Source organism: Onychomys torridus, chromosome 22 (genome assembly GCF_903995425.1).
Source record: "Onychomys torridus chromosome 22, mOncTor1.1, whole genome shotgun sequence".
NCBI classification, from domain to species: domain Eukaryota; kingdom Metazoa; phylum Chordata; class Mammalia; order Rodentia; family Cricetidae; genus Onychomys; species Onychomys torridus.
The window spans coordinates 32,219,817-32,242,368 of NC_050464.1; the positions used below are offsets into that span (position 1 = coordinate 32,219,817).

At 54.7% G+C, this 22,552-nt stretch overlaps 2 protein-coding genes across 2 annotated transcripts; one reads left to right on the top strand and one right to left on the bottom strand.

The window, feature by feature from the left end:
* Nucleotides 1-426: 426 nt before the first annotated feature.
* Nucleotides 427-6,862, top strand: Cfap73 (cilia and flagella associated protein 73). The gene is made up of 7 exons (XM_036171656.1): nucleotides 427-494; nucleotides 1,902-2,007; nucleotides 2,862-2,966; nucleotides 3,208-3,408; nucleotides 4,356-4,577; nucleotides 4,775-4,933; nucleotides 6,206-6,862. The coding sequence occupies exons 1-7, from the start codon at nucleotides 427-429 to the stop codon at nucleotides 6,281-6,283; spliced, it is 939 nt and encodes a 312-aa protein (XP_036027549.1). The 3' UTR covers nucleotides 6,284-6,862.
* An 8-nt stretch (nucleotides 6,863-6,870) lies between these two features.
* Nucleotides 6,871-22,323, bottom strand: Ddx54 (DEAD-box helicase 54). The gene is made up of 20 exons (XM_036171877.1): nucleotides 22,119-22,323; nucleotides 18,682-18,811; nucleotides 17,347-17,417; nucleotides 16,728-16,916; nucleotides 16,593-16,642; nucleotides 15,912-15,953; nucleotides 15,692-15,787; nucleotides 15,184-15,305; nucleotides 15,034-15,095; nucleotides 14,325-14,456; nucleotides 13,193-13,403; nucleotides 11,715-11,849; nucleotides 11,167-11,397; nucleotides 11,009-11,082; nucleotides 10,260-10,457; nucleotides 9,089-9,231; nucleotides 8,896-9,009; nucleotides 8,372-8,476; nucleotides 7,960-8,075; nucleotides 6,871-7,455 (listed from the first exon to the last, which is right to left on the bottom strand). Exons 1-20 carry the CDS (start codon nucleotides 22,287-22,289, stop codon nucleotides 7,223-7,225), a joined length of 2,625 nt encoding a protein of 874 aa, XP_036027770.1. The 5' UTR covers nucleotides 22,290-22,323; the 3' UTR covers nucleotides 6,871-7,222.
* Between the last annotated feature and the right edge of the window lie 229 nt (nucleotides 22,324-22,552).

Below are 22,552 nucleotides of genomic sequence, written 5' to 3' on the forward strand. Positions count from 1 at the left end.
GTTAGCCTGGGTTACAAAGACAAACCCATCTTAAAAAAAAAAAAAAAAAAAAAAAAAAATAGGGTCTGGGGCCATCACCCAGTTGGTAAAGTGTTTGCCCAGTATGTGCATAGCCCTGACTTCTTTTCCCCACACCACAGTGGCTCACAGCTGTAATACCAGTACTTGGAGGACAGAGACAGGAGGGTTTGAAGTTTAAGTTCATCTTTGGCTGCTTAATGAGTTCAAGGACAGCCTAGGCTAACCTCTAAATGAATAAAGTCTTAAGTGGGAAAGGTGTTGGCTCAAGGTTTAGGAAAGGGGTCTTGTTATTGAATCCCAGCACTGGGTGCTCTCAGAGAGGTGGGTTACCCTCTTGGTGCCTCCGTTTTTTCCTGTGTGAATCGGGGCTGTTAACAGCACCCATCTCGTTGGAAGCATGAGGGCATGGAAGAAGTGTCGGTATTAGCACACCTGGTATACAGCAAGTGCCCACTAGGTGTGATGGTCCTCATGTAGAATCCCAGCTCACTCCGGAGCCTAGAAGCTCCTCTTGGTTTAGCATCATGGCCAGGTCCTGGGAATGGGGCCAGGTAGAGTGCCAGGTCCAGCCCAGAATTCCAGGGATGGAGGGAGTGCCGCATTCCAGCAAGCACAAGGAAGTGTCCGTTCTGGACTGTAGAGCTGGAGGAAATCTGGGTTTTGTTTTTTGTTTTTTTAACCCAGGCAGAAAGATCCCAAGGTCAGAGTTCTGCCTGCCCCTAATGGCTCACCGCTTAGATCTGGCTGATACCAGCACATCATCCTGGTGTGTGACATGCTTGGCAGGGACCCAGGGGAACTCATAGGCTCTGAGCTGACCCTCCCTACCCTAACATCACTACAGGGGTCTGGGCAGGCAGGGCAGTACCACAGAGGGCTTCCCTGACTGTGAGATCTGACTGAACCACCTTTGGAACCCCACCTTCCCAACTTGAAACCATGAAAGGAAAACATACTTCATGGAAACTGGCAATTGATACACTGAGCTTGGGTTTGATTTAGGGAAAGACGCTCACTATGGAAGCCAGGCTGGTCTTGAACTCACAATCCTCTTGCCTCAACTGCCCCAGTGTTGGGATCCTAGAGTTGAAATTCTGACTGTTTATGATGTTAAGCCCCTTTACCAACCCATCACTGGGTTTGGGACTCCGGGGTTCACCCTTATGGCTTTTCCCAAACTGGGTACCTGTCCATAACCCCAGCACACAGGAGGTGGAGACTGTAGTTCAAGGATGATCTCAGCGGTATAACAACTTCCAGGCCAGCCTGGGCTACAGGCAACATTATGAGCAAAACTGAACAAATGACTTTTTCCTCCACCCCAATTTTGCCTTTTCTGTCAAGTCCCGCCCACCCAAGGGAAGCCTTTTTTTGTTTTGTTTTTGTTTTTGTTTGTTTTGTCTTGTTTTTTCAAGACAGGGTTTCTCTGTGTAGCTTTGGTGCCTGTCCTAGATCTCGCTCTGTAGACCAGGCTGGCCTCGAACTCACAGAGATCCACCTGGCTGAGTGCTGGGATTAAAGGCGTGCACCACCACCACCAGCTCTGTCTGTCTTCTTGATGGCTGCAACCGCCGTGGCTAGGTACACAGCCTGGTGTAGAGTAAGTGCTCAGCAAACTTGTAAACAAATCAAAGACCCAGTAGATAGTAGGTGTGCCAGCCTCATGTCCCTCATCCTAACACTCAAGAGATAGAGGCTTGAGGATCCAGAGTTCAAGACCATCGTCAGCTACAGAGTTAGTTCAAGGCTAACTGGCCTTCATGAGACCTTTGAAAACAAAAACTAACTCAGTAGGTGGTGAGTGGGGCCATTCCAGGCACCCCCAGGAAGTCTGGAGCCCCCGCTCTCCTTGTAACCTCCTTCCCTTTGGGTCCCTCCAGGAAGCCACTAGAGCAGGATGCAGACCACTTTCCACCCCTGCTGCGTCTCCTGGAGAAGAAGCAAGAACTAGCGGCTGCGGACCAGGGTCTACAGGCCCAGAAGGAGGTGAGCCTCAGTTGCTGAAACTTGGGGGTTCCCCAGACACACACTGGTGGCGCCCAATGGGGGATTACACCGTCTGGGGTGAGTCTACTCTCAGCCCTGATGTCCTTATCTATCAAAGGAAGATCTAGTGAGAGAACTTGGTACAAATGCATGTGTGTGCACTGACCACCTACTATGTGCTGTGCTCTGCACTGGCCCTTGCCCTCTGGAGTTTCACAGTCTGGAGAGGAAAATGGGTGTCTAGATGGGGCTTGCTATGCCGGAAGGCACTGGGGAAGGACTGTCAGATTCTGGAGGGAACCTCTACTCCCAGGTGAGAGTGGACAAGCAGGACTTCCTGGAGGAAGTGAAGGCTTAGAGACTGAAGGAGGGCAAGCCGGATAATGCAGCAAAGGAAGAAAGGAAAAAGAAACAGGAAAAGAGGACATTGAATACACAAAAAAACGAAATTCAGGGACAAAGCTCAGAGGGTCCTGAAGTGGAGAGATGGCTCAGCAGCTGGCGCTGGCTGCTCTTACAGAGGATCTGAGTTCAGGTTCCCCGAAACCACATCGGGGGCTCACAACAGTCTGCAACTCTGACGCCCCCTTCTGGCCTCTGAAGGCACTGCACTCACATGCTCACACCCCTCCCCTAAACACACACAATTTAAAACATAAAAATATTTTAAAGAAAAAGTTCAGAGGGTCAGGAGGCTGGAACATGGAGTGTCTGGAGGAGAAGAGGTGTGAAGAGGTTGGGAGTTAGCATTCAGGGACCACGGGAGGGTGTAGCGTGTGAGCCAGGGAGCCGCTGCAGTTGGGAGCGTTAGGTGACCTGATACGCACACACCTCTAATTGCGCCCCACGCCAAGGAGTTCCACAGCACGATGGCCACCCTGAACCAGCGCTGGGCGCAGCTGGAGCAGAAAGAGCAGGCGCTGAAAGAGTCCTTCATCCGCTTTGACAGATTCCTGCAGGTCAGTGGATGCTGAGGGCCGGAGGCGGGTCGCAGGGGCTCCTGCTTGCCACTCTAAGAGTGGTCTCCACCTAGGAAAGCCGCCTGGAGTGGGGAGATCAGATTGCCAGAGGGTGGAGGAGGAGCGAGGACTCTGAATCACAGCTCGTGGATGAACACAACCTCCACGAGTCTCCTCACGTGGCTTAGAGTGCCAGTGTCGCGGCTTAGCGGAGGCTCCCTGCTCTCCATCCTCCTCCTAGGACGCCGAGGCCCGGCGGCGCCGCGCGCAGCGGAGAGCCGCGGAGGAGGGGCACGGAGTGCGACACCAGGAGGCAGAGGCGCAGCGGCTGCGTGCACAGCTGGAGGAGCTGCGGCGGGAGCGCGCGCGGCTGCAGCGCAAGCTGCGGCGCCTAGAGCCCTGCGCGCGCCTGCTGGAGCGCGTGCTGGAGCAGCTGCCGGAGGTGAGAGGCGCCCTGGGGCCTAGGGACCGCTTTGCCCCAGTGCAGCAATTAGCACTGACTGTATACAAGAGACAGCACTTACTGAGTGCTCACTGTATACCAGGGACGCACTTTGTTCTCCAGTCATCCCTCAAGTCCGATCAAGTGTGTCCTGTTATTGTCAACTCCATTTTACAGGTCAAAAAACAGTTGCAGGAAGTTCATTCAAGGTTACACAGTTAAGCGTGTGTGTGTGTGTGTGTGTGTGTGTGTGTGTGTGTGTGTGTGTGTGTGTGTGTGTGTGAGAGAGAGAGAGAGAGAGAGAGAGAGACAGAGACAGAGAGACAGAGACAGACAGACAGGCAGGCAAGCAGGCAGGCAGACAGACACAGAGACAGAGATACAGAGAAAGACAGAGGGGACAGATAATAAATTTTATTATTTGTGGAAGGTTGAGTTTTAGGGAGAAGTGTGTGTGTGTGTGTGTGTGTGTGTGTGTGTGTGTGTTTTGTTGGTTGGTTTGTTGAGACATGAGAATACAGCCCAGGCTAGTCTTGCACTCCCTACATAGCCAAAGCACCCTTCAACTACACACACACACACACAGACACACACACACACACACACACAACAAACAAACAGTGTTTCTTTGTGTAGCCCTGGATGTCCTGGAACTCACTCCGTAGACCAGGCTGGCCTGGAACTCACAGAGATCCGCCTGGCTCTGCCTCCCGAGTGCTGGGATTACATGAGGGCGGTGGTGGCTAGGTTTGTTCATGGAGGCGAGGGGGGGGGAGGGGCATGAACAGGGCTCACTGGAGTCCCCATCCAATGGCTCCTGCTATGCTCGCTTCAGGGCGTGAGGTGTCCCAAGGCATAGTTGAACTGAAGACGTTCCCAAAGTGTGTTTGCTAGTCAGGTGGGGAGGGCAGGGGGAATTACAGGCCATGTGAGTCCCCTCTCTCCAGTTTCAGGAGGTTCCCGAACTGGTGGCGCGCTTCGACGGCCTGGTAGATACACAGGCGGCATTGAAGCTGGCAGAGCGCAAGCGACAGGTGGAGCTGGATGAGACCCATGCTCAGCTGCACCGTCTTCGGGAAGCGAAGCAGGATGAGCTGCTGCGTCTGGGCCAGCAGCGCGCACAGCTGCGAGAGCAGTTGGAGGCGGCCCGCGAGCGCACGCTGCAATGGGTGCGCGTCCCCGGGGTTGGAGAGGATCTACCCTCTGCGCTAACCAAAGGGCTGGGGCACTGCATTGCCAAGGGTACCAGAGACAGTGCTTGTTTCCCGCCTGGCAGAACGCCTGGGTGCACCTGTTGGGTGGCAGAGCCTCCGGGACCCCAGGGCCAGGTCCTGACTCAATGACGATCTGGGCATGCGTTCTGCAGGAATCCAAGTGGACTCGAATCCAGAACACTGCAGCGGCCAAGACGCTGCTCCTGGGACGCACTCGGATGTCTGTGCTCAACCTATACCAGCTTGTGCGCCTGCGCCAGAGTCAGCCCCTAACCCTGGATGTGGAGGACACCGAGGGGCAGCTAGAGGAGGTGAGGCTGTCACTCCTACAAACACCCCAGCTTGGGAACCCCCACTGTTGGGACACCTCGGGGTTAAGGATCCTTTATAGGTGTAGGTTCCTTCTAGTGACCTACTGTGGGGCCAGGAAGCCACACCCATCTGTCAGGACTGTAACCACCACCACTGCAAGTGGATCTGTGTGCCCTTTGCAGGGATGGTTAGAGTCACTGAGGCCACTGTTTGCCCATGAGTTGCCCTGGCTCTTGTGATACATGTGTCAAATCCAGGAGGGTCCTAGGGTCTTGTGAATCAAGCCACCTTTGGCAGGGTCTCATAGAACCCAGGTTTACCCCAGACTCACTATGTAGCAGACCTTGAACACCTCACTGTCCGGCCTCCATCTCCTAAGTGCTGGGATTTCAGGTGTGCGGAGCATCGGCTCTGGCTGAGTTAGTCTCTCCTCAGGTGCCTCTGCTCCTATGAGGAAGGTTTAGAGGAGGATGCTGGGCCTGTCCTGCCCACTCTCCAGGCCAGGAATCAGGCTGCCCAGAGCAGTGATAAACTATCACCAGGTCTCACGGTCACTGTTAAGACTAGGAATGGCTAGTCTGCTTTTTCCTTCTTTGGTGCTGGGTCCTCAATATTTACCCAGATGATGGACATGAAGTGGGTCCCACAGGCTGCTGTGAGCTTGTCCTCAGTTCATGGCAGTGGGCCTCTGGGTGTCTGTTAAGTTCATATAAATGAACAATTAGCACAAAATAAAGGCTGCCATGGAGATGAGGTTAGAAACCAGCAAACAAGCCTGAACCAAGGAAAAATGTCACCTGATGTGGGTGGGACACTGGGTTGGCAGGTAGCCAGTTGTAAATCGGCAAAGTTGTTACAGATCATTTGGTGGCTGGGCACGGTGGTTCATGTCTTTAATCCCAGCACTCGGGAGGCAGAGGCCGGCGGATCTCTGTGAGTTCAAGGCCTGCCTGGTCTCCAAAGCTTGAGTTCCAGGAAAGGCACAAAGCTACACAGAGAAACCCTGTCTCAATAAAAAAAAACAACAACAAAACCAATTAAGTGGCGTACACCTGTATTCTCAACACTCAGGAGACTGAGGCAAGAGGATTGCCCTGAGTTAGAGAACAAGTTTGAGCTGTACTTGGTTACAAACAAAACAAACTTTCGAGAGGCTGTACTGGACGCCATCAGTGCCTCTCTAGTGGAGTATCCAGGCCTACCAGTGCCCTCAGCATCCCTGTGTGGGAGTGGGATGAGGATATGATCCGGCCTTGTCACCCCTGCCCCAGGTGAAGCTGTTTATCATGGACCTCTCAGCCACACTGGCCAGCCTTGCCCAGGCTGAGCCCGCAGCTACTGCCTCCTAGTCCAGCCACGTGAGCAGCGAGGGGACCTGGGGGACCAAGTCCCACACTTCTTGGTGTGCAGGCTCAATGCGACGGCTCTCTGAATGTGCTTCCTCCTGGGCAAGATGGAGCTGTGCCAGCCCATGCCATTATGACTTCCACAGGACACTCAACTAAGTAGACTGTCAGCGGGAGGTGACTGTTGGTGGCATCAGCTTTCTGGGGCCCAAAAAGGAAGTCCCCAGTGTGTGTCTGGCCTGTGCTGGGGTCCAGCTGCTGGGGGATACTTGACCTTCCCAGAATCTCAAGTAAGAGGTGGGGTGAGCCACCAATGGGTTGGGGGACATGAAGATGACACAGGCCGGTTCTCACCTCCACATGCGTAAGGGCAGTGCCAACTTCAGAGCCTGCCCCCGCCCTGCAGTGGCCCCAAGCTACCTCGAGCAACTGGATCCAGAGCCTCCTTTTTCTCATCTCAGTAGACAGTGGAGGCCACTGCACCTCAGTGGCCAGGTGGGACACAGGCATGGCCATGTGTTCTCAGTCACTGCAACAGCTGAGACCTGCAATCTTCCCTCCTGACACCCCAAGTAAACCACACTCCTGGCTATTAGAGGTGTTCCACAACAGTTTATTACATTAAAACCCAAAGCTGGGTTGGAGATAGCCAGGGCCCACATCCACATGGTCCCGACCTCTGAACCCTGAATTAATGGAAACATCAGCAGCTGAGCTGCAGGCTCAGGGCTTGGTCTGCCTGGCTTTGCTGGTAGACTCCTATGCATCCTTCAAGACCCTACCCAATGTCCCATGAAAAGCACCCTCTGCTTTCTGTGGCCATACAGCACTGCTCCTCATAGACACAGGCTCCTGTAGGGGACTCTGCCAACAGCACATGGGAACAAGTCCCTGATGTCCACACCATGGCTACCAGGAAGCCCCAGGGCCGAGTCTGGCTCCTTACATCCTCTTCCTCATCTTGCCCTTCCTCGAGGGGGCGCCCCGGCCAAAGGCGCCCTGGCGCAGCTCTTGAGCGCGGCGGCGGTTGCGGGCTGAAAGCTGCTTCAGGCCCCCACGCTGTAGGAAGCGCTGCTTCTGGGCTTGACGCCGCTGCTTCAGGATCTGTTCCTTGGTCTTGAGCTCTGAGCGCATGCGGCCTGCGGGGGCACTGGACGCTCGGGGCAGGGATGCACCTGTCAGCAGAGATTTGGGGAGCTCAGAGCTTGAGCCAGGCTCCAATCCCTCTGGCTGGATCAGAGAGGCCAAACACCAAGTGACCTGGCATCCTGGCCAGGGCATATTTTCAGAGACAGTGTCAACTCCCTAGGTATCACCTGCTCCTTCAGCCAAAGCTGCCACTGACGCCAGCTTTGAGGAGGGACTTCCTGAACAGTGGCTGCCAACAGCCCAGTGTGGCCACCACAGAGATCTCATCCCAACCCATGGAGACTGGTGCTCCAGGTAGGAAGTGGTCAAGCACCAGCTCCCACTTCTCTAGGTGTGCACACGGCCCCACACGGGGAACCATCATTCATCTACTAGCTACCCCAGGTACCACCATTTGAGTGGTAGAGGCCAAGGACCCTGGTTTGCTAGGTGGGCTGTGACATAGAGGTTACCACAGGACATGGGCAGTCTGCGTGTCCTAGCCGTGACCATTTTCCCCTTATTCGGACCATACCACCTGCCCTACCCACCTTGACTCCGCCCTCGCTTTCCACCTCTACGGGGCCCTGAGCCTCGCTGGTTGGATGGCCCTTCTTCCTCTGAGTCCCGGTCATCGATTTTCTGCTTCTGCTTCCACTTCTGGTAGCTGAGAGCCTCATTAAGGAAGTGACCTGGAGCATCCAAGCTAGGTACAGGCCCCTTAGAGAGGGCAGCTAGGGAAGCTGCCCCGCCCCACCCCAGATGAAGCCCTCCTATAGGAGCAGCAGCTGGAAGTTGCCCCGCCCCACCCCGCCCCCCAGATGAAGCCCTCCTATAGGAGCAGCAGTTGGAAGTTGCCCCGCCCCCCCCCACCCCCCAGATGAAGCCCTCCTATAGGAGCAGCAGCTGGAAGTTGCCCCAGTCCCTTGGCCCCTCCGCAGCCCTGCCTGTCCCTCAGGATACAGGTCACGCTTGTAGGAGCTGCTGATAAACCGGCCACTCTCTGTCTTGATCTTCTTCTTGTCCTCCTGGCCTGACTGCCCCACAAACCGCTTCTTCTTCCGATCCCTGAGGGAGAGAGAGATGGAGTCTACTGCGGGGAACCTGTTTCTTCACCTGTTCCTCACATGTAGTCAGTAGAGGATTAAAGAAGGCAGCCAGTCACGCTTGCCTGTGCGGAACACTCAAAGTTCCTCGACCACCTCGTCACCTTTCCCGGACAGCCCAGGTCTCAAAAGGAGAGTGGGGTTTGGGGACTTGGGGTTTGATCCCCACCCACACCACTTCCCAGTGTTTGGGGAGCTGCATCAGAGTCCTCGTGGGCACAGCAGGTACCGGGCCCGCCAGGAAACGCCAGCTACCAAACACAGCGGACCAGGGAGATGGGGTAGGCAAGGAGTCACCACCCCGCTCAGGGCAGCCAAATGGGGACACTGAAGGCCACACCCAAGGACACAGGGGCTGTCTGGCACTTCCTGACCACTCACCACCTGAGCTGCTGCCGCCCTCGGCTCATGTTCTGTGCTTCATCCCCCATCAGGTCAAGGACCGCACCAGCCACCTGCTGCTCAAAGGCCTCTCCAGTCCCACTGACGCTCAGCCTGCAGATTCAAGTGGGAGATTTAATGGGGCCCAGACCCTCTTCATGCACCTAATGCTGGACCACAAGTTCACACTCACCCCCGCTCACTGTCGAAATCCTTGGGCCGGTAGGGGACATAAAACTCCTGGTCTCGCTGACGAGCCTCCTCCCTCCGCCTCTTGGCTCCTCGGTCGGGTCCTGGCTTTGGCCGCTTCTGGCCCACAACCTCTGTGAAGACACCCTGGCAAACAGGAGCCCCGTGTCATCCTTGTGGCCTCAGGGAGCCCCACTAGAACCAGGACCAGGGCTTCCCTTTTTATCAGCCAGAAAAACACTCCTGCAAGCCCCTGTGGCTTCATCTGCACACACAACAGCCCCTGCTTTGGGGAGCGGGACAGGCAGAAGACGCAGGATGGATGCTAGCAATAATGATACCGCACTCCAGCACCAGCCCTGACGCTACTTGGCTCTGGCTGTACAATAGTTTGCACACAGGGGTCGTGGCTTGGCCTTCAGACTAAGGCCCTCTGTGTCTCTGTGAGACAGGAGAGATGGAGTGGACATGCAGGAGGCAGCCAATGCCTTGTGAGTGGGATACTCTAACATCCTCCAGCCCCACTTGCTGGGGCTTCTCTCCCACCCCAGGCTGTACTGCTTAGCCAGAGCCCAGGCCACAACATCTGGGGAAAGGACTCTGTCTGTCTTCCTTTTTTTCCAGATTTCCATAATTGTGTGTGTGTGTGTGTGTGTGTGTGTGTGTGTGTGTGTGTGCGTGTGTGTGTGTAAGAGGGTGCTAGATTCCTTGGAACTGGAGTTACAGGCAGTTGTGAGCCACTTAAAACGGGTGTTGGCACTTGAGCTCCAATCCCCTGCAAGAGCAGTAGGGCTCTTTTTTTTTTTTTGAGACAGGGTCTCAGTATGTAGAGTTGCTATTTACAGGCTGGCCTTGAACTCACAGAGATCCTCCTGCCTGTGCCTCCCGAGTGCTGGTATTAAAGGCGTGAGCTGAAAGATCTGACGCAGCATGGGCACGCTGAGCTAGCTGCGAAATCCTTCCTTTGGTTATCACTGTAGCCTAGGCTGGCTTTGACTTTGTGGCTGTTCTCTTGCCTTTGTCTCCACACCCTTCTCCTGCAGACTACAAGCTGAGGCTGTGCCCCACTTCCAGACAGGAGAGATGGGGACATGGGGCTGCACCACTGCCTGCCCCAAGGGCTGCTGGGACCGGGCTATCTCTCCCTCAGCTCCAGCTGCCCCTGCAGCCCACACCTCCACACTGTCAGCCATGTCCTCGGCTTCCTCTTCCTTCGGAGGCGGCTCCTTCTGGGGGACCGGGTCAGCTGGGCCCTCCTGCCTCATTTGTCGTCCCTGCTGGAAGCTGGCGATAGCTTTCCGGTCCCTCTGCCGCTTAGCACGCATCATCTGGCTGCTTGGGTCCCGGCTCGAGGCATTGATCTCAAAGATGGTCTGTAAAAGGGATGCCATGTTCTTTACCTACCACCCACCCACCCCAGCCCCACCCCAAGCCGGCTGAGACCTGTATGGGTACTCAAGTCTTCACCGTGGGAGGTGGGACCCTTGATATCAGTACTGCCCAATTAGAGAGAGACCCAGAGAAAGTGGGTGTCTTGCCCAAGTCCACACAGCTAGGAAAAGCTGGAACCCAGACCTCACTTGCACTGAGTGCTCTGGCCACCTGGCTGGGCTCTCCTTGCCTCTGTACACGAACCCCACAGCACAGGCCCACCCGGGTACCCTGGAGTAAACAGGTCGGGAGGGTCGAGGCTGGGGATGAACGGCTTTTCGGAACTCTGAAAGGCAGAGAACACATCACTCCCTTAAGGAGCTTCGCTCTATCTTTGAGTGGTGATCCCCGGACCTGCTGTGGCTCACAGGAATGCTCCAGAACAAGGGGGATCTGAGTGGCCAACAGAGCCAGTGTGATGTGTTAGGAAGCTGCGAGCGCTGAAGGAAACCCCCGCTGCCCCCGGCACTCCAGCCGCTCTCTGCCCACTCACTGTGCGGGCGCGATAGTTCTTGATGCTGTCCACCAGCCTCAGGCGCTGCAGCTCCCCCTCCTCAAATCGGGAGCCTGGAGAGCAAGGACGAGTGTGAGGCCAGGGAGGGTGGTGGAGGGCCAACCCACCCTCACCCACTCCACCCTGCAGACTCTCACTGAAGAGTGGGTGCAAGCCCAGCCCTGCCAGGTCCAGCTCCTTGGCTCTCTTGATGGACTCGGGTGAGGGCGCTGGACGTGAACGCACATACTGCTGCTGAGCGTTGTCAGCCACGCGGTGCAGGCCCCGAAGTTCCAGGGAGGCCTCCAGGGCAGTCTGCAGACCGCCATCCTCATCATCCACCACACTCTGTGGCACCCGACCCAGCACGCCGTCCTGGCCAACTGCACCTGCCGGCCACAGGGCACCCTGGGGAGTCAGCCCATGCCTCACGGCCTCTGAACCCCAGGACGACAGTTACGGATGAGAGAGACATTTAGAGTGGTGTGTTCAGTCAGTCCCTGGGGTGCACAGGAACACAGACAGACCCCACTCAGGCAACACAAGCCCAAGAGCAGTCCCAGCAGCGCCCACGGCCATCCTCCCAGGACATGGTGGGCAGATCTCCCATAGTCAGACCCAGCAGCCACCTCCCAAAGCCAGACCGTTGCACGCAGCCTGCTTATGAACTCCAGGGGGACCTGAGCCCTGTCCAGCCTCCCCTCACCTGAGGGCTCCTCATGAGGCCGGGCGAGGGTGATGGAGCGGCCCAGGAACAGGTGCAGGTCAAGCATGTAGGGAACCTCATCTGGGGCCACCAAAGAATAGGCTGTACCACTTCGGCCTGCTCGGGCCACACGGCCTGCGGGGCAGGGGAGTCCAGTTTCAGCAGGGAGACCCCAACTCCCTAAGGGCTAGAGCTAGGCTAAGTCCTTTCCTGAACTGCTGTCCCCCACACAGGGTGGCACAGGTTGGTACAGCGCCCACGTGAGCGAAAGCAGGCGCAAGCACCACTCATGACCGGTACTTAAAAGTCCCTGGCACTCCCACTTTGAGAGGACGTTCCCCCAAGGAGTATTCAAGACTGCAAATCCCCACAAAAAGAGGTTTGGGCCAGAACTTCCTAAAGGTGACAGGATAGAGGACTGGTCAACAAGCTGATGACTACCAGGTGGGAATTACCAAGCTGAGGAAAGAAAGGCTGAGTACCTGGCCCACCACTTGTTTGTACAATAAAGTTTTACTGGTACACGGGCCGTGCCCGCTCATTTACATGTTCCCAGTGGAAACTTTCCCCATGAGGCTGCAGATTAAACAGCCACAACAGAGGCGGTGCAGCGCATCAGAATAGAAGTGCTCACTACCCAGCCCTTTAGTGCAGACGTGCCACCCACAAAGAGCGGTGTCACAGCAAATGACAACTTCTGTAACGCTATATCGTGACTTGAAAAGCAGCATGCTGGAAAGTAACCCAACATGGCCCCAACATTGTGTCGAGTAAATTTTAAGTGTCACATTTCAGCTGGGTTTGTTGTTTGTCTACGTAGCCCAGGCTATCCTTGAACTCCTGATCCTCCTGCTTCCGCATCCTGAGTTTTGTGACCACCATGCCCAGCTTTCTTCCATGCCTTAGGCAAACACCACAGCCCCTCATTTGCAGGTTTCAGTGGGAGTGGTCTGTCATGTGGCCCCTGAGGAATTCCCCAGGGCTCTGGAAACCCCCAAGATGGGGAGCCAGCTGTACCGAAGGCAATGGGGAGCCAGCAGGCGGCCACCAGCATGGACATATCTGGCACTCACAGAGGGAGACACAGCTGGGGTCTCCTGTGAACCTGACAGGGCAGTGACAGACCCCCAGCAGCTGTCCTCACACCGCTGCCCTCCTCTGCCCGACAGCTGTGCATATGAAGCCAACCACACTCAGCCACACACAGAACACACCCAAGAAACCCTGTGCCTGTCTTCTTCTGCCCCACCGCATATCTTAATCGATCTACGTTTGTGAACATAGTGTACAACTCGGTGAGGTCTGTGGCAGAGTAACGCCCTAGGGTCCATCCCTAACACCAAAAGAAAGGAAACTCCGAGAGCTGGGGGCTACCTATCAGGATCCACCCAGTAAGCATGGCTTACGGCCTCAGTTTCCCCACATTCTCAGCTGCCAGCGTGGCACCGTGCCCGTCCTTCGCCCACCAGGTTCCTCACCCACACGATGCAGGAAGAGCTTGCCCTTGGCGGGGAAGCTATAGTTGATGACGTTGTCCAGCAGGGGGATGTCCAGGCCCCGGGCGGCCAGGTCGGTCACGATGAGGGTGGAACATTTGTTGTGCGTGAACTTCGCCAAGTTGATCTTGCGGGCCGTCTGGTCCAGAGCACTGTAGATGTGGGTGCAGGTCACACCCTGGGCCGTCAGCAACTGCTCCGAGCAAAGGCAGGGAGGTGAGAGGAACCTAGCAGGAATGAGTGCTGCAGGCTGGGCTGAAGCCGGGGCACCATGCCTGGTGGGTTTGAACCCCAACCCTGCTGGCTGGCCTGACACAGCATAAATGGAACTCCTACCACCTCCCAGCTCTGCAAGGCCGTTGTTGAGCATCAAAGGGTACAACACATAAAGAGGGCTGCCTTAAGGATCCTGGGTGACCACGGGCAAATTATTCAGTCTTTCTGTGCCTCCCAGAACGAAGTGGGTTAATGTACCACTGAGGACTGAGCCTGAAACACAGGAAGCCTGTGAGGGCATCAACCATTCTCTCGGTGTTACTATTTTTGGTCTCAGACGCTCGGGGGAGGAAGGCGCCGTTTACGTTGTCGGGTAAGCAAGACCCAGCCACCCGTGTCCTCAGCCGTGCCCAGGTGTGGCTGCTGGGGTGTGAGACAGTGGCTAGTCAGCCCCTCCCCCCGCCTTCCACGTGGCTGGGACTCTCCCCACACTTGTGTCGAGCTGAGGGTCACACAGGTGTGAATTCACAGAAAAGGTCAAGAGCACACCATGCCACTAACATGTGAGTATCGTGCCTAGATGCCAGGCACATCACACACTGGAAATCCACCCCCCAAAATCCAAGTCCACTGGGAGCTGCTGCAGATGGTCTGGACAGAAAGGCAGACAGACAGAGACCAGCTGACAGTAGGTACACCCACGGAACTGGCACTGACAGTTCGCCGTGTGTCTGAGATGTCAGTGTGTGCAATGGCCCTTCACAAAAGCCCCACCCAGACTCAGAGCTGCTCTGTTGCTGCCCTCTGGTGGCTTTCTTTGTAAGTGCAGCTCCGGACTCAGGATGAAACTGGTTTAAGACCCAAAGGGGTCTCTCCATCCCACAGAGCCCCTGCTCACCTCTGAGAGGTACTCTGCGTGGTGCTTTGTGGCTACAAATACCACCGTCTGGTCCTGGGGCCGAACGACATTACGCAGTAGGTAGAGAAGCACAGCAGCCTTGGTGTCCTCACGAACAAGGAGGAAGGAGGTCTGCAGGGAGAGGGACAGATGTGGGCTCCCGGCCACGGGCTGGCGGCGCCCACCTGGCCACTAGCCTGGGGAAGAGGCCCCATTCGGCTTTTTAAGGCACACACATAGTCGCCAGCGCCCCCTGATGATTCAAGACCCCAAGCTGCTCACATACAGGAGGGAGGGCAGAATCCTAACAGCCAATATTTTTAACTTTGCTACTATACAAAATAAAAGGTTATCATGCATTCCACTGCACCTTATATTAAATGAAATTTGATACAATCCACAGGTCCATGGCAATTCTACAGGTCCCTTGTATCTATGTAAATTTTAGCTCTTAAGACTATGAAAGGCAAACAGGTTTAAAAAAGCAGTAACAACAAACAAAAATCTAAATCCTCAGTCATCAATACTTTGAATTTTTTTCATTTCTCAATGCCCAAAAGTAATGTTTGTATATTGCTCCCAACAGGGACACAGCCTATTCCTCTGAAAATAGACAGAGTACCCATGATAATCCAGACACCAAATGGTAGCAAAGCAGGCCATTATGCTTTGCCTTGCACCCCTAGTGTGTCCATGGACACTGCCTCACCTTGAGCTGTTCATTGAGCTTGGCGTCCACATCCAGACGGATGAGCACAGGCTCTGTGAGACCTGGTGAGTGTGGAGGAGATGGCAGGGGTCACTGAGGGGCGGATCCCAGGCCCCACCCTGAGTCCATCACCACATCCCACTGGCTTACCTGCCCGGGCAAATTCCACCAGCAGTTTGGGCAATGTGGCTGAGAACAGCACCGTCTGGTGACCCCCAGGAAGGCGGCCTATGATCTCCTGTAGCTGCTCAGCGAACCCCATTTCAAAGAGCCTGCAGAGAGTGGTGGGCAGGAAGAGTCAAGAGAGGGGCTTCCACCCTATAGAGCTTGGAACCCTGGCTACCCTCACTCCAGAATCCCTGCTATGTGCAGGGATTAGTCTGATGTGTTTCCAGTGATGGGCATGAACTCAGCCTTCCGCATCCTAGGCAAGCACTCACCACTGCATATAACCCAGCGTTGGTTGACATAACATTCTTTTCAGTAGTAAAATGTAAACTTAAAATCACTAGTGCAGGTGCCCCAGGGATGGGATTATTCAAACACATAAGGTCTCCCTGGGCAGGGCCATTCTCCTGTGGCCTCCCCTCTCTCTGCTTCCTGGGCCTTGAGGATAACCTTGACAGTTACTTGCTCAGCGGTCTGTCTGCAGCCTCACCTGTCTGCTTCATCAAAAACCACGTACTCCACACTCTGTAGCTTCAAGTTCATCTCCACAGCCACGTGCATCAACCGCCCAGGGGTAGCAATGATTCTAGAAGAGATGTACAACCCAGGTCACCCCAGGCTCAGGGACCCACCACAGCCCCCAGTCTCCTGCACAGCACTCTGGGAAGGGACCCCAGAGTACCAGCATCACCCCCCATTAACAAACTCACATGTCAGGGTTCTCGTGCAGGGCAGCAAACTGGTCTTCCATTCTAGGGGGGAAAGCAGGGTCAGCCTGAGAAGACAGAGCCTTTGAGTCTGTTCCTGTCCTATCACAGCCAAGCGCCCCCACACCTCACCATGGGACATGCCACACACCCAGGCATGGGGGAGAAATGGCTATTGTGAGACACAGGCTGAAACTCAACGCACAACCTCAAGACACTGCTGCCAACTCACGGCACCACCTAGTGACTGAGCCTGGAACTACTGGCTTCACCTAGAACCTTGAATCCCTGATGGCTAAGTGCCGGTTCCTGCCTTCCCCTGAGGCACCCCTGGAGCAGCTGTAGGAGTGGGGATCCTGGCTCCGTGTAGCCTGGAGAGGCTGGGCTTTCTGACAATCACAGACTACATCCCTTTAGAAGCTGGAGCAGGACAGACCGACTGCAGCCTGAGCAGGTCGCCCAGAGAATGGCAGTCTGTACCACTAAGGTCTCACTAGACTTGCTGGCCCAACACTGAGCTGACAGGTCCCTCAGTCCCTGCCCCGGCTTCCACCACATGCTGCCTGGCCAGTCTGTCTGAGCAGCTGCTGTCAGTGACTAGCAGCACAGGCTCACAAGGAAACCTTCAAGGTGCGGGAGTGTGCCTGCAAGGGGAAGCTGGGACATGGGGTGAGGGGTCCTTACTTGTCTCCGCCCAGGATCAAGGCTGTCTTGAGGCCTGTGAACTTGCCCAGCTGTGGAGAGAGGGAGAAGGGAACAAAGGTGAGGGCCTGCCACCTCAGCCTCCTCACAGCTTCCCAACAGACCCTGCTACCTCACCTCCTTAGTGAATTTCATGGTCTGCAGGGCCAGCTCCCGGGTGGGCGAGAGGATGAGGGCCCGGGCCCCTGTCTGTGCGCTGCGCGCTTTCAGCCGCTCAAACATCGGGAGGAGGAAGCAGGCCGTCTTGCCGCTGCCTGTCCGGGCCATGGCCACCACGTCCTTGCCGTCCAAGATCATGGGGATGGTCTGTCAGACACATGTGGGAGGTAATGTCAGCTCCGGCCTCAGCATGGCTGACCGTGGGTCAGCCCCTTGCCTCTAGATCTATTCTTACAAAGGCTATCAGTGTTATCTCCAGGAATGAGCACCCCCAGCTCCTGTGCCGGGAGACTCTGCCTCCCAAGTTGGGTCTCCACCTTGTCTCCCATCACTGTGAGCGCTCGGTGATCCCCGGGCACTTGTGACCTGCCTGGGCAGGTTCAGCATAACAAGAGGCAGAGAGTCACATTCAAACTCCAGCTCTTCTGGGCCCAACCTTCTCCCCTGTGAAATGGCTAACTATGTGGAACTTTAGCCACAATGAGGAGGGCCAGCAGGATGACAGGTGGGGCCAGGAACATCTGTCACATGGTCACTGCTCACTGCTGCCCCAACACATTGCCCTCCAGCTCCTTACCTTCCTCTGGATGGGCGTTGGCACCTTGTAGCCCTTTTTCATGATCCCTTTGAACACAGGGTAGCTCAAGCCTGGGAGAGATATGGGAGTGGGGGGGGAGGCACAGCAGCCATCAGATATTATAGGACAAAGGACCATGCTCACCAACACACAGAAAATCAGAAAGCAAAAAAGCCGAAGGTTAAAGGAGTTTAAGACAACCAAACTGGCCGGGCAGTGGTGGCACACACCTGTAATCCCAGCACTCGGGAGGCAGAGGAAGGTGGATCTCTGTGAGTTCGAGGCCAGCCTGCTCTACAGAGCTAGTCCAGGACAGGCTCCAAAGTTACAGAGAAACTCTGTCTCGAAAAACCAAAAAAAAAAAAAAAAAAAAAAAAGACACCAAACTGAGGCAGAGACACCTCACTGGACCTCTGCTGGAATTCTTTAACTTCTGTTTTTCTGTCTGAGCTATGTACCCCACACTGGCCTTGAACCTGTGGTCTCTGCCTCTGCCTCGGAGTGCTGGGATCACAGGCATGTGCCACTCTGACAGGTGTGGTAGTGATGTTGGGAAACAGGACCGGTACGGGTGGGAGAGTGGTTCTTGGGTACCTAAGAGACCTGGGCTGAGGATCGGGGAGCCAGCAGGAGAAGGCCTAGAGACCAGTAAACAATTTCAGCTGTTTTCTGGTCAATGCTTCGTCTTTGGCACACCTACAGGTATGTCTCTGCTTGATCCCCGATTATCAGCGAGAGCCAGCACCTCACTTTAAATCTAAACAGCCACCTAGGTTGCTTTTATGAATCAACTATTCAGTTTCTGCAAACCATTCTCTCAGGGCTTCTGTCCTTTACTTATTGATTTCTAAGAACTCTTTGCATATTGTAGATAACCTTCTGTCTGTCCCATGGGCTGCAGATATTTTTGTTTCGTTGTGAGACAGGGTCTTACTATGTAGCCATGGTATAGGCCACCATGCCCAGCTCCTTTTTAACTGCTGTTAAAAGCCACTGAGTGGATGTCTCAATCCTTGCCCTGGCAGCTACTGCTCCATCAAGGGCAGAGCACTTGAGCTGTAATTCCCACACAGGTGTCCCGACACCACTCCATCATCCCGTGTCCATCTCCTCCAGGCTGTCCCCCTGTCTGGAACTGAACCCTCTGCCACCTCCTGTGTCTCTAGGGGTGGCCCCCTTTCCAGGCCTGGGGTGGAATTCTGTTTCTACTACCTCAGTCCACTGGGCACCCACCACACAGATAGACGTCAGTACCTAAGCACAGAGGGTACAGTGACCCCACCCCCACCCCCAGGCTACTCCCCAGGGCCCCAGATACCTGGCCTCTTTACCCACCCATGGACTGGAAGCCTCCAGACTTCTTCTTTTTCTTGTTCTGGGCTCGTACCATCTCCCGGGTGTCGGGCTCCACATCTGATACGCACTCTGAGGTAGGAAAGGAGGGCAAGGCTCTGCCAGGGCCCAGCTGTGAGGGAGAAGGGAGAGTTGGCATTACTCCAGCTCTGCCTGACAAGGGTGTGAGGCCTGGAAGCTCACCAACTCTCCAACAAGCTCTCCTGGGCCCGGGCTGGGGCAGAGGTGCAGATCAGTTCTGCAGAAAGTCTGCCGGGCTTGCTGGCCAGACTCCGTCGTCCCTTACCAGCAGTACAGCCACCTCCCTGAACCTGAGGGCGCCCTTCTAGAAACTGAAGTCAACGGCGTGGGTGTGTAAAGACCCAGTGGAAAAGTATAGGGCTGGCCAGGAGAGATGGATGCTGAAGGCTGAGGACGTGTGTGTGTGTGTGTGTGTGTGTGTGTGTGTGTGTGTGTAGCAGCCTGGGTGTGCCTGAGAAGTGGCCACAGCACCTGGTTATCCTAGAACTCACTCTGTAGGCCTCAAACTCACAGAGACCCACCTGTCTCTGCCTCCCAAGTATTAGTATCAAAGGCATACACCACTATGCTTGGATCTCACTTCCAATTTCTGATTAATTTTTAAAGAAATAACAATTTGGGGCTGGGGATTTAGCTCAGTGGTAGAGCACTTGCCTAGCAAGCTCAAGGCCGTGGGTTCAGTCCTCAGCTCCGACAAAACAAAACACAAAAACAATTAATTTATCTCTTTTTTCCATTCCTTATAAAACTTTTTATCTCACTTTATAGCATAATAAGACTCTCTCCCTCCCCCACCAAGTGTTTGTTGTTCTAGTGATGCCAAGGATGGAACCCTCTGCCACCAAACCACACCCCCAGCCCTCTTCTTACTCTTTATTTTTGAGACAAGGCTAGCCTTGAATTCGATATGTAGCCCAGGCTGACCTTGAACTTGCAATCCTCCTGCCTCAGCCTCCTAAGCAGCTGGGATCACAGGTCTGAACCACTAGGCTTGGCCTATTTCTATTCCCCTCTCATTTTCATCTTGAATCTTATTTCATTATGTCATCTGTCTCAGGAGAGAATTCTAAGCCTACCATCATGTAGCTATAAATATGAGATGAACTCAGCCACTACACTGAACAACACGGGCGTAGGCTATTTCCTTCAACAGGGTTCTCATGGGACAAAGTGCTATGGTATGCTCTCATCCTATGTTCTTTAAAAATGTATCATTAATGCAGATGTGTGTGATGCATGTCACGGGCATGAAGGCCTGGGGGGTGGTGGCCACCGCCAACTTCCAGGCGTCTGCTCTCTCGTTTCTGCTGGTGGTACACTCCTGGGTAGCTGGTCTGTGTGGTTCTCCTGTCTCCACCTTCCGACTCACCTGTTGGGACGACATGCATGCCACCATGTCCAGCTTTATAAATGTATTGGTGTTTTGCCTGCATAGATTATGTGCATTATGTGCATGCAGTACTCAAGGAGACCAGAAGAGGGTGTTGGATCCCTTAGAAATAAGGAAACAAAACCCCAATCTGCTGAAAGAGCAGCCAGTGTTCTCAACTAATGAACCATCTCTTTAGCTCCTACATCCAGCCTGGTTCCAACAATCAAATTCAGTTTGTTGGGTTTATCAGGCAAGCATTTCTGTCTCCTGGACCACCTCTCTGGCCTCTCAACCTATTTTCTGGCTTATACACAACATATTTTATGTGTCTTTGTATAACTTTCTGTTTTGTTTTGGTCTTTTCCAGACAGGGTCTCCTGTGCCCGGGCTGGCCTTTTAAACCCCCAATCCTCCTGCCTCCACCTTCTGAGTGCTAGGATGACAGCTGTGTGGCGCCACAACCAATTCCTTCACTGGATTTCTTTCGGTGAAATTCATCAAGTAACTTTTAAATTCTAAAACTTCTGAGAGAGGGCATTGTATACATATCACTTATTACAGGCCTTAGAAAGAATGTAACAACACACACTTGTCATCCAGCACTCAGGAAGCCGGAGGATCAGGAGAGCAAAATCATCCTTTGTTCTACAGTGAATCCAAGGCTACCCAGGGCGGTACAAGACTCCATCTAACACTTTAATATGATGGGTGGTGGCGGTACACGCCTTTAATCCCAGCACGTGGGAGGCAGAGGCAGAATTTCTGTGAGTTCAAGGCCAGCCTGGGATACACAGAGAGACCTTCTCTCAAAACAAAACATAACAAATGAATAATTTTGACAATTGTTAAGCTTTGCTCTTCGGAATTTTTGTTACTAGTTTAGGCATTCTGCTTGGGGATACCCACCCGCTTCGTTTGAAGACAACTATGCCAAGATTATGTGAAAGAGACCCTGAGAATAGAGCTGACAGAGCCTATACAGGGCTCGCACATACAAGGCTCTGGATCTGGTCTCCATCCCAACCAAAACAAAGGAATGGGGTAGAAGGAATGAAAGAGATTTCCCCCACTGATTCTAAGTTGGCAGACTGCTTCCCATGCTGTATTGGTTTTCTTTTTTTTTTTTTTTGGGGGGGGGGAGGTTGGACCAGCTCAATGGTATAGTGAGGATTGACCGCTCTCCCAGCCCTATTTACGTCAAGGGTGTGCTGGACCTTTAATAAGTACGTTTGTATCCCAGGATGGAGGACCTTTTACATTACTTGTAAAGCACAATATTCAGGACTGGTGGTATAGCTCCTACCAGCTAGATAGCCAAGGGTGGCCTTGAACTCCTGGTTCTCTTGCCCTCACCACTCCTATGTGCCTGGATGACAGGTGTATGCCACAATACCTGCTTTGATGTGGTGATGGAGCTCAAACCCAGTGCTTGGTCCGAGAGGCAAGCACTCTACTGACTGAGCTACATCCGGAGCCCGAAGGCTGGGTTTTGATTTGTAAAAAAAGTTGAGCAACTTCTCGTGTCCCACAGCCAGTGCAGGGTTTAGCCTCAGCAAAGCCCTTGGTCTGAAACACGTGGGCAGCCTTCTCTTCTTTGACAATGACTACCTGCCTTCTCATTGCCTTTAGCAGTTTCTGCACAGCTGACCACCTACTGAGTGCAGCGTACTGACTCAGCTGGGGACGAGAAATAAACAGAGGAATATACCCGCTGTGCACAGGACGGTGGGCGTCACGACCCGTAGGCTTTTCTGCCCCCTTGGCGCCCACGCCTGTCTCCCGACGTGCACGACAAACGTCCATCAGTACTAGTTTATAACCAGCTTTTCAGAGGTCTGGTCCGGCTTTCTATCTCCTAAGACCGCCCCAAACTCAGGCGGACCTTCGCACTTGCACTTTCCATTGGCCGAAAGGTAATTGAACCCCGCCCCCCGAGCGAAGGTACCCAATGAGGGCTCACAATCAGTGAGACGGACAAGCGGAAGGGCGCAGGCCGAGGGCCCGACTAGGGACTCGGCGTTCCTACCTTCCGCGCCCGAGCGTCATCCTCCGCCTGGATCTCGAACTCGCCATCCTCCGAGTCGCTGTCGCGGGCCTGGGAAGTCCCACTCCGGCGCCTCCGCAGCCCCTTCTTCTTCCACGGCGCCATGGCGGCACGCGACCGCGGGCCGGGACCCACGCGTCTGCCGGCAGCCATGCGAGCCGGGCACTCGGACCCGGAAGAGGGCGGGGCCTACAGGACGAACAGACTGCGCGGGGGAGGAGTCTGGGGGGGGACGCACGAGTAGCGGCGGGATCCAGGCTCCACCCCCCTAGGTCACGGCCTGAGGAACCAACCAGCAGAGTGAAGGGCGGGGCCTGAGGAACCAACCCGCTACGCGGGAGACAGAGCGTCAACGTGGCTTCACCAATGGGGCGGGGCCTGAGGGACTATGCCACTGGGAGGAGGCGGGGCCTGAG

What these genes read in the sequence shown, in the direction of transcription:
- Cfap73 (XM_036171656.1), top strand. Translation starts at nt 427, where the DNA reads ATGGAAGAAGTGTCGGTATTAGCACACCTGGTATACAGCAAGTGCCCA. An exon ending in GCGAGCGCACGCTGCAATGG is followed by an intron (nt 4,578 to 4,774) that starts GTGCGCGTCCCC and finishes TGCGTTCTGCAG; the next exon opens with GAATCCAAGTGGACTCGAAT. An exon ending in CCGAGGGGCAGCTAGAGGAG is followed by an intron (nt 4,934 to 6,205) that starts GTGAGGCTGTCA and finishes CCCCTGCCCCAG; the next exon opens with GTGAAGCTGTTTATCATGGA.
- Ddx54 (XM_036171877.1), bottom strand. Translation starts at nt 22,289, where the DNA reads ATGGCTGCCGGCAGACGCGTGGGTCCCGGCCCGCGGTCGCGTGCCGCC. An exon ending in TGGAGGCTTCCAGTCCATGG is followed by an intron (nt 17,418 to 18,681) that starts GTGGGTAAAGAG and finishes TATCTCTCCCAG; the next exon opens with GCTTGAGCTACCCTGTGTTC. An exon ending in CTGCACGAGAACCCTGACAT is followed by an intron (nt 15,788 to 15,911) that starts GTGAGTTTGTTA and finishes CATCTCTTCTAG; the next exon opens with AATCATTGCTACCCCTGGGC.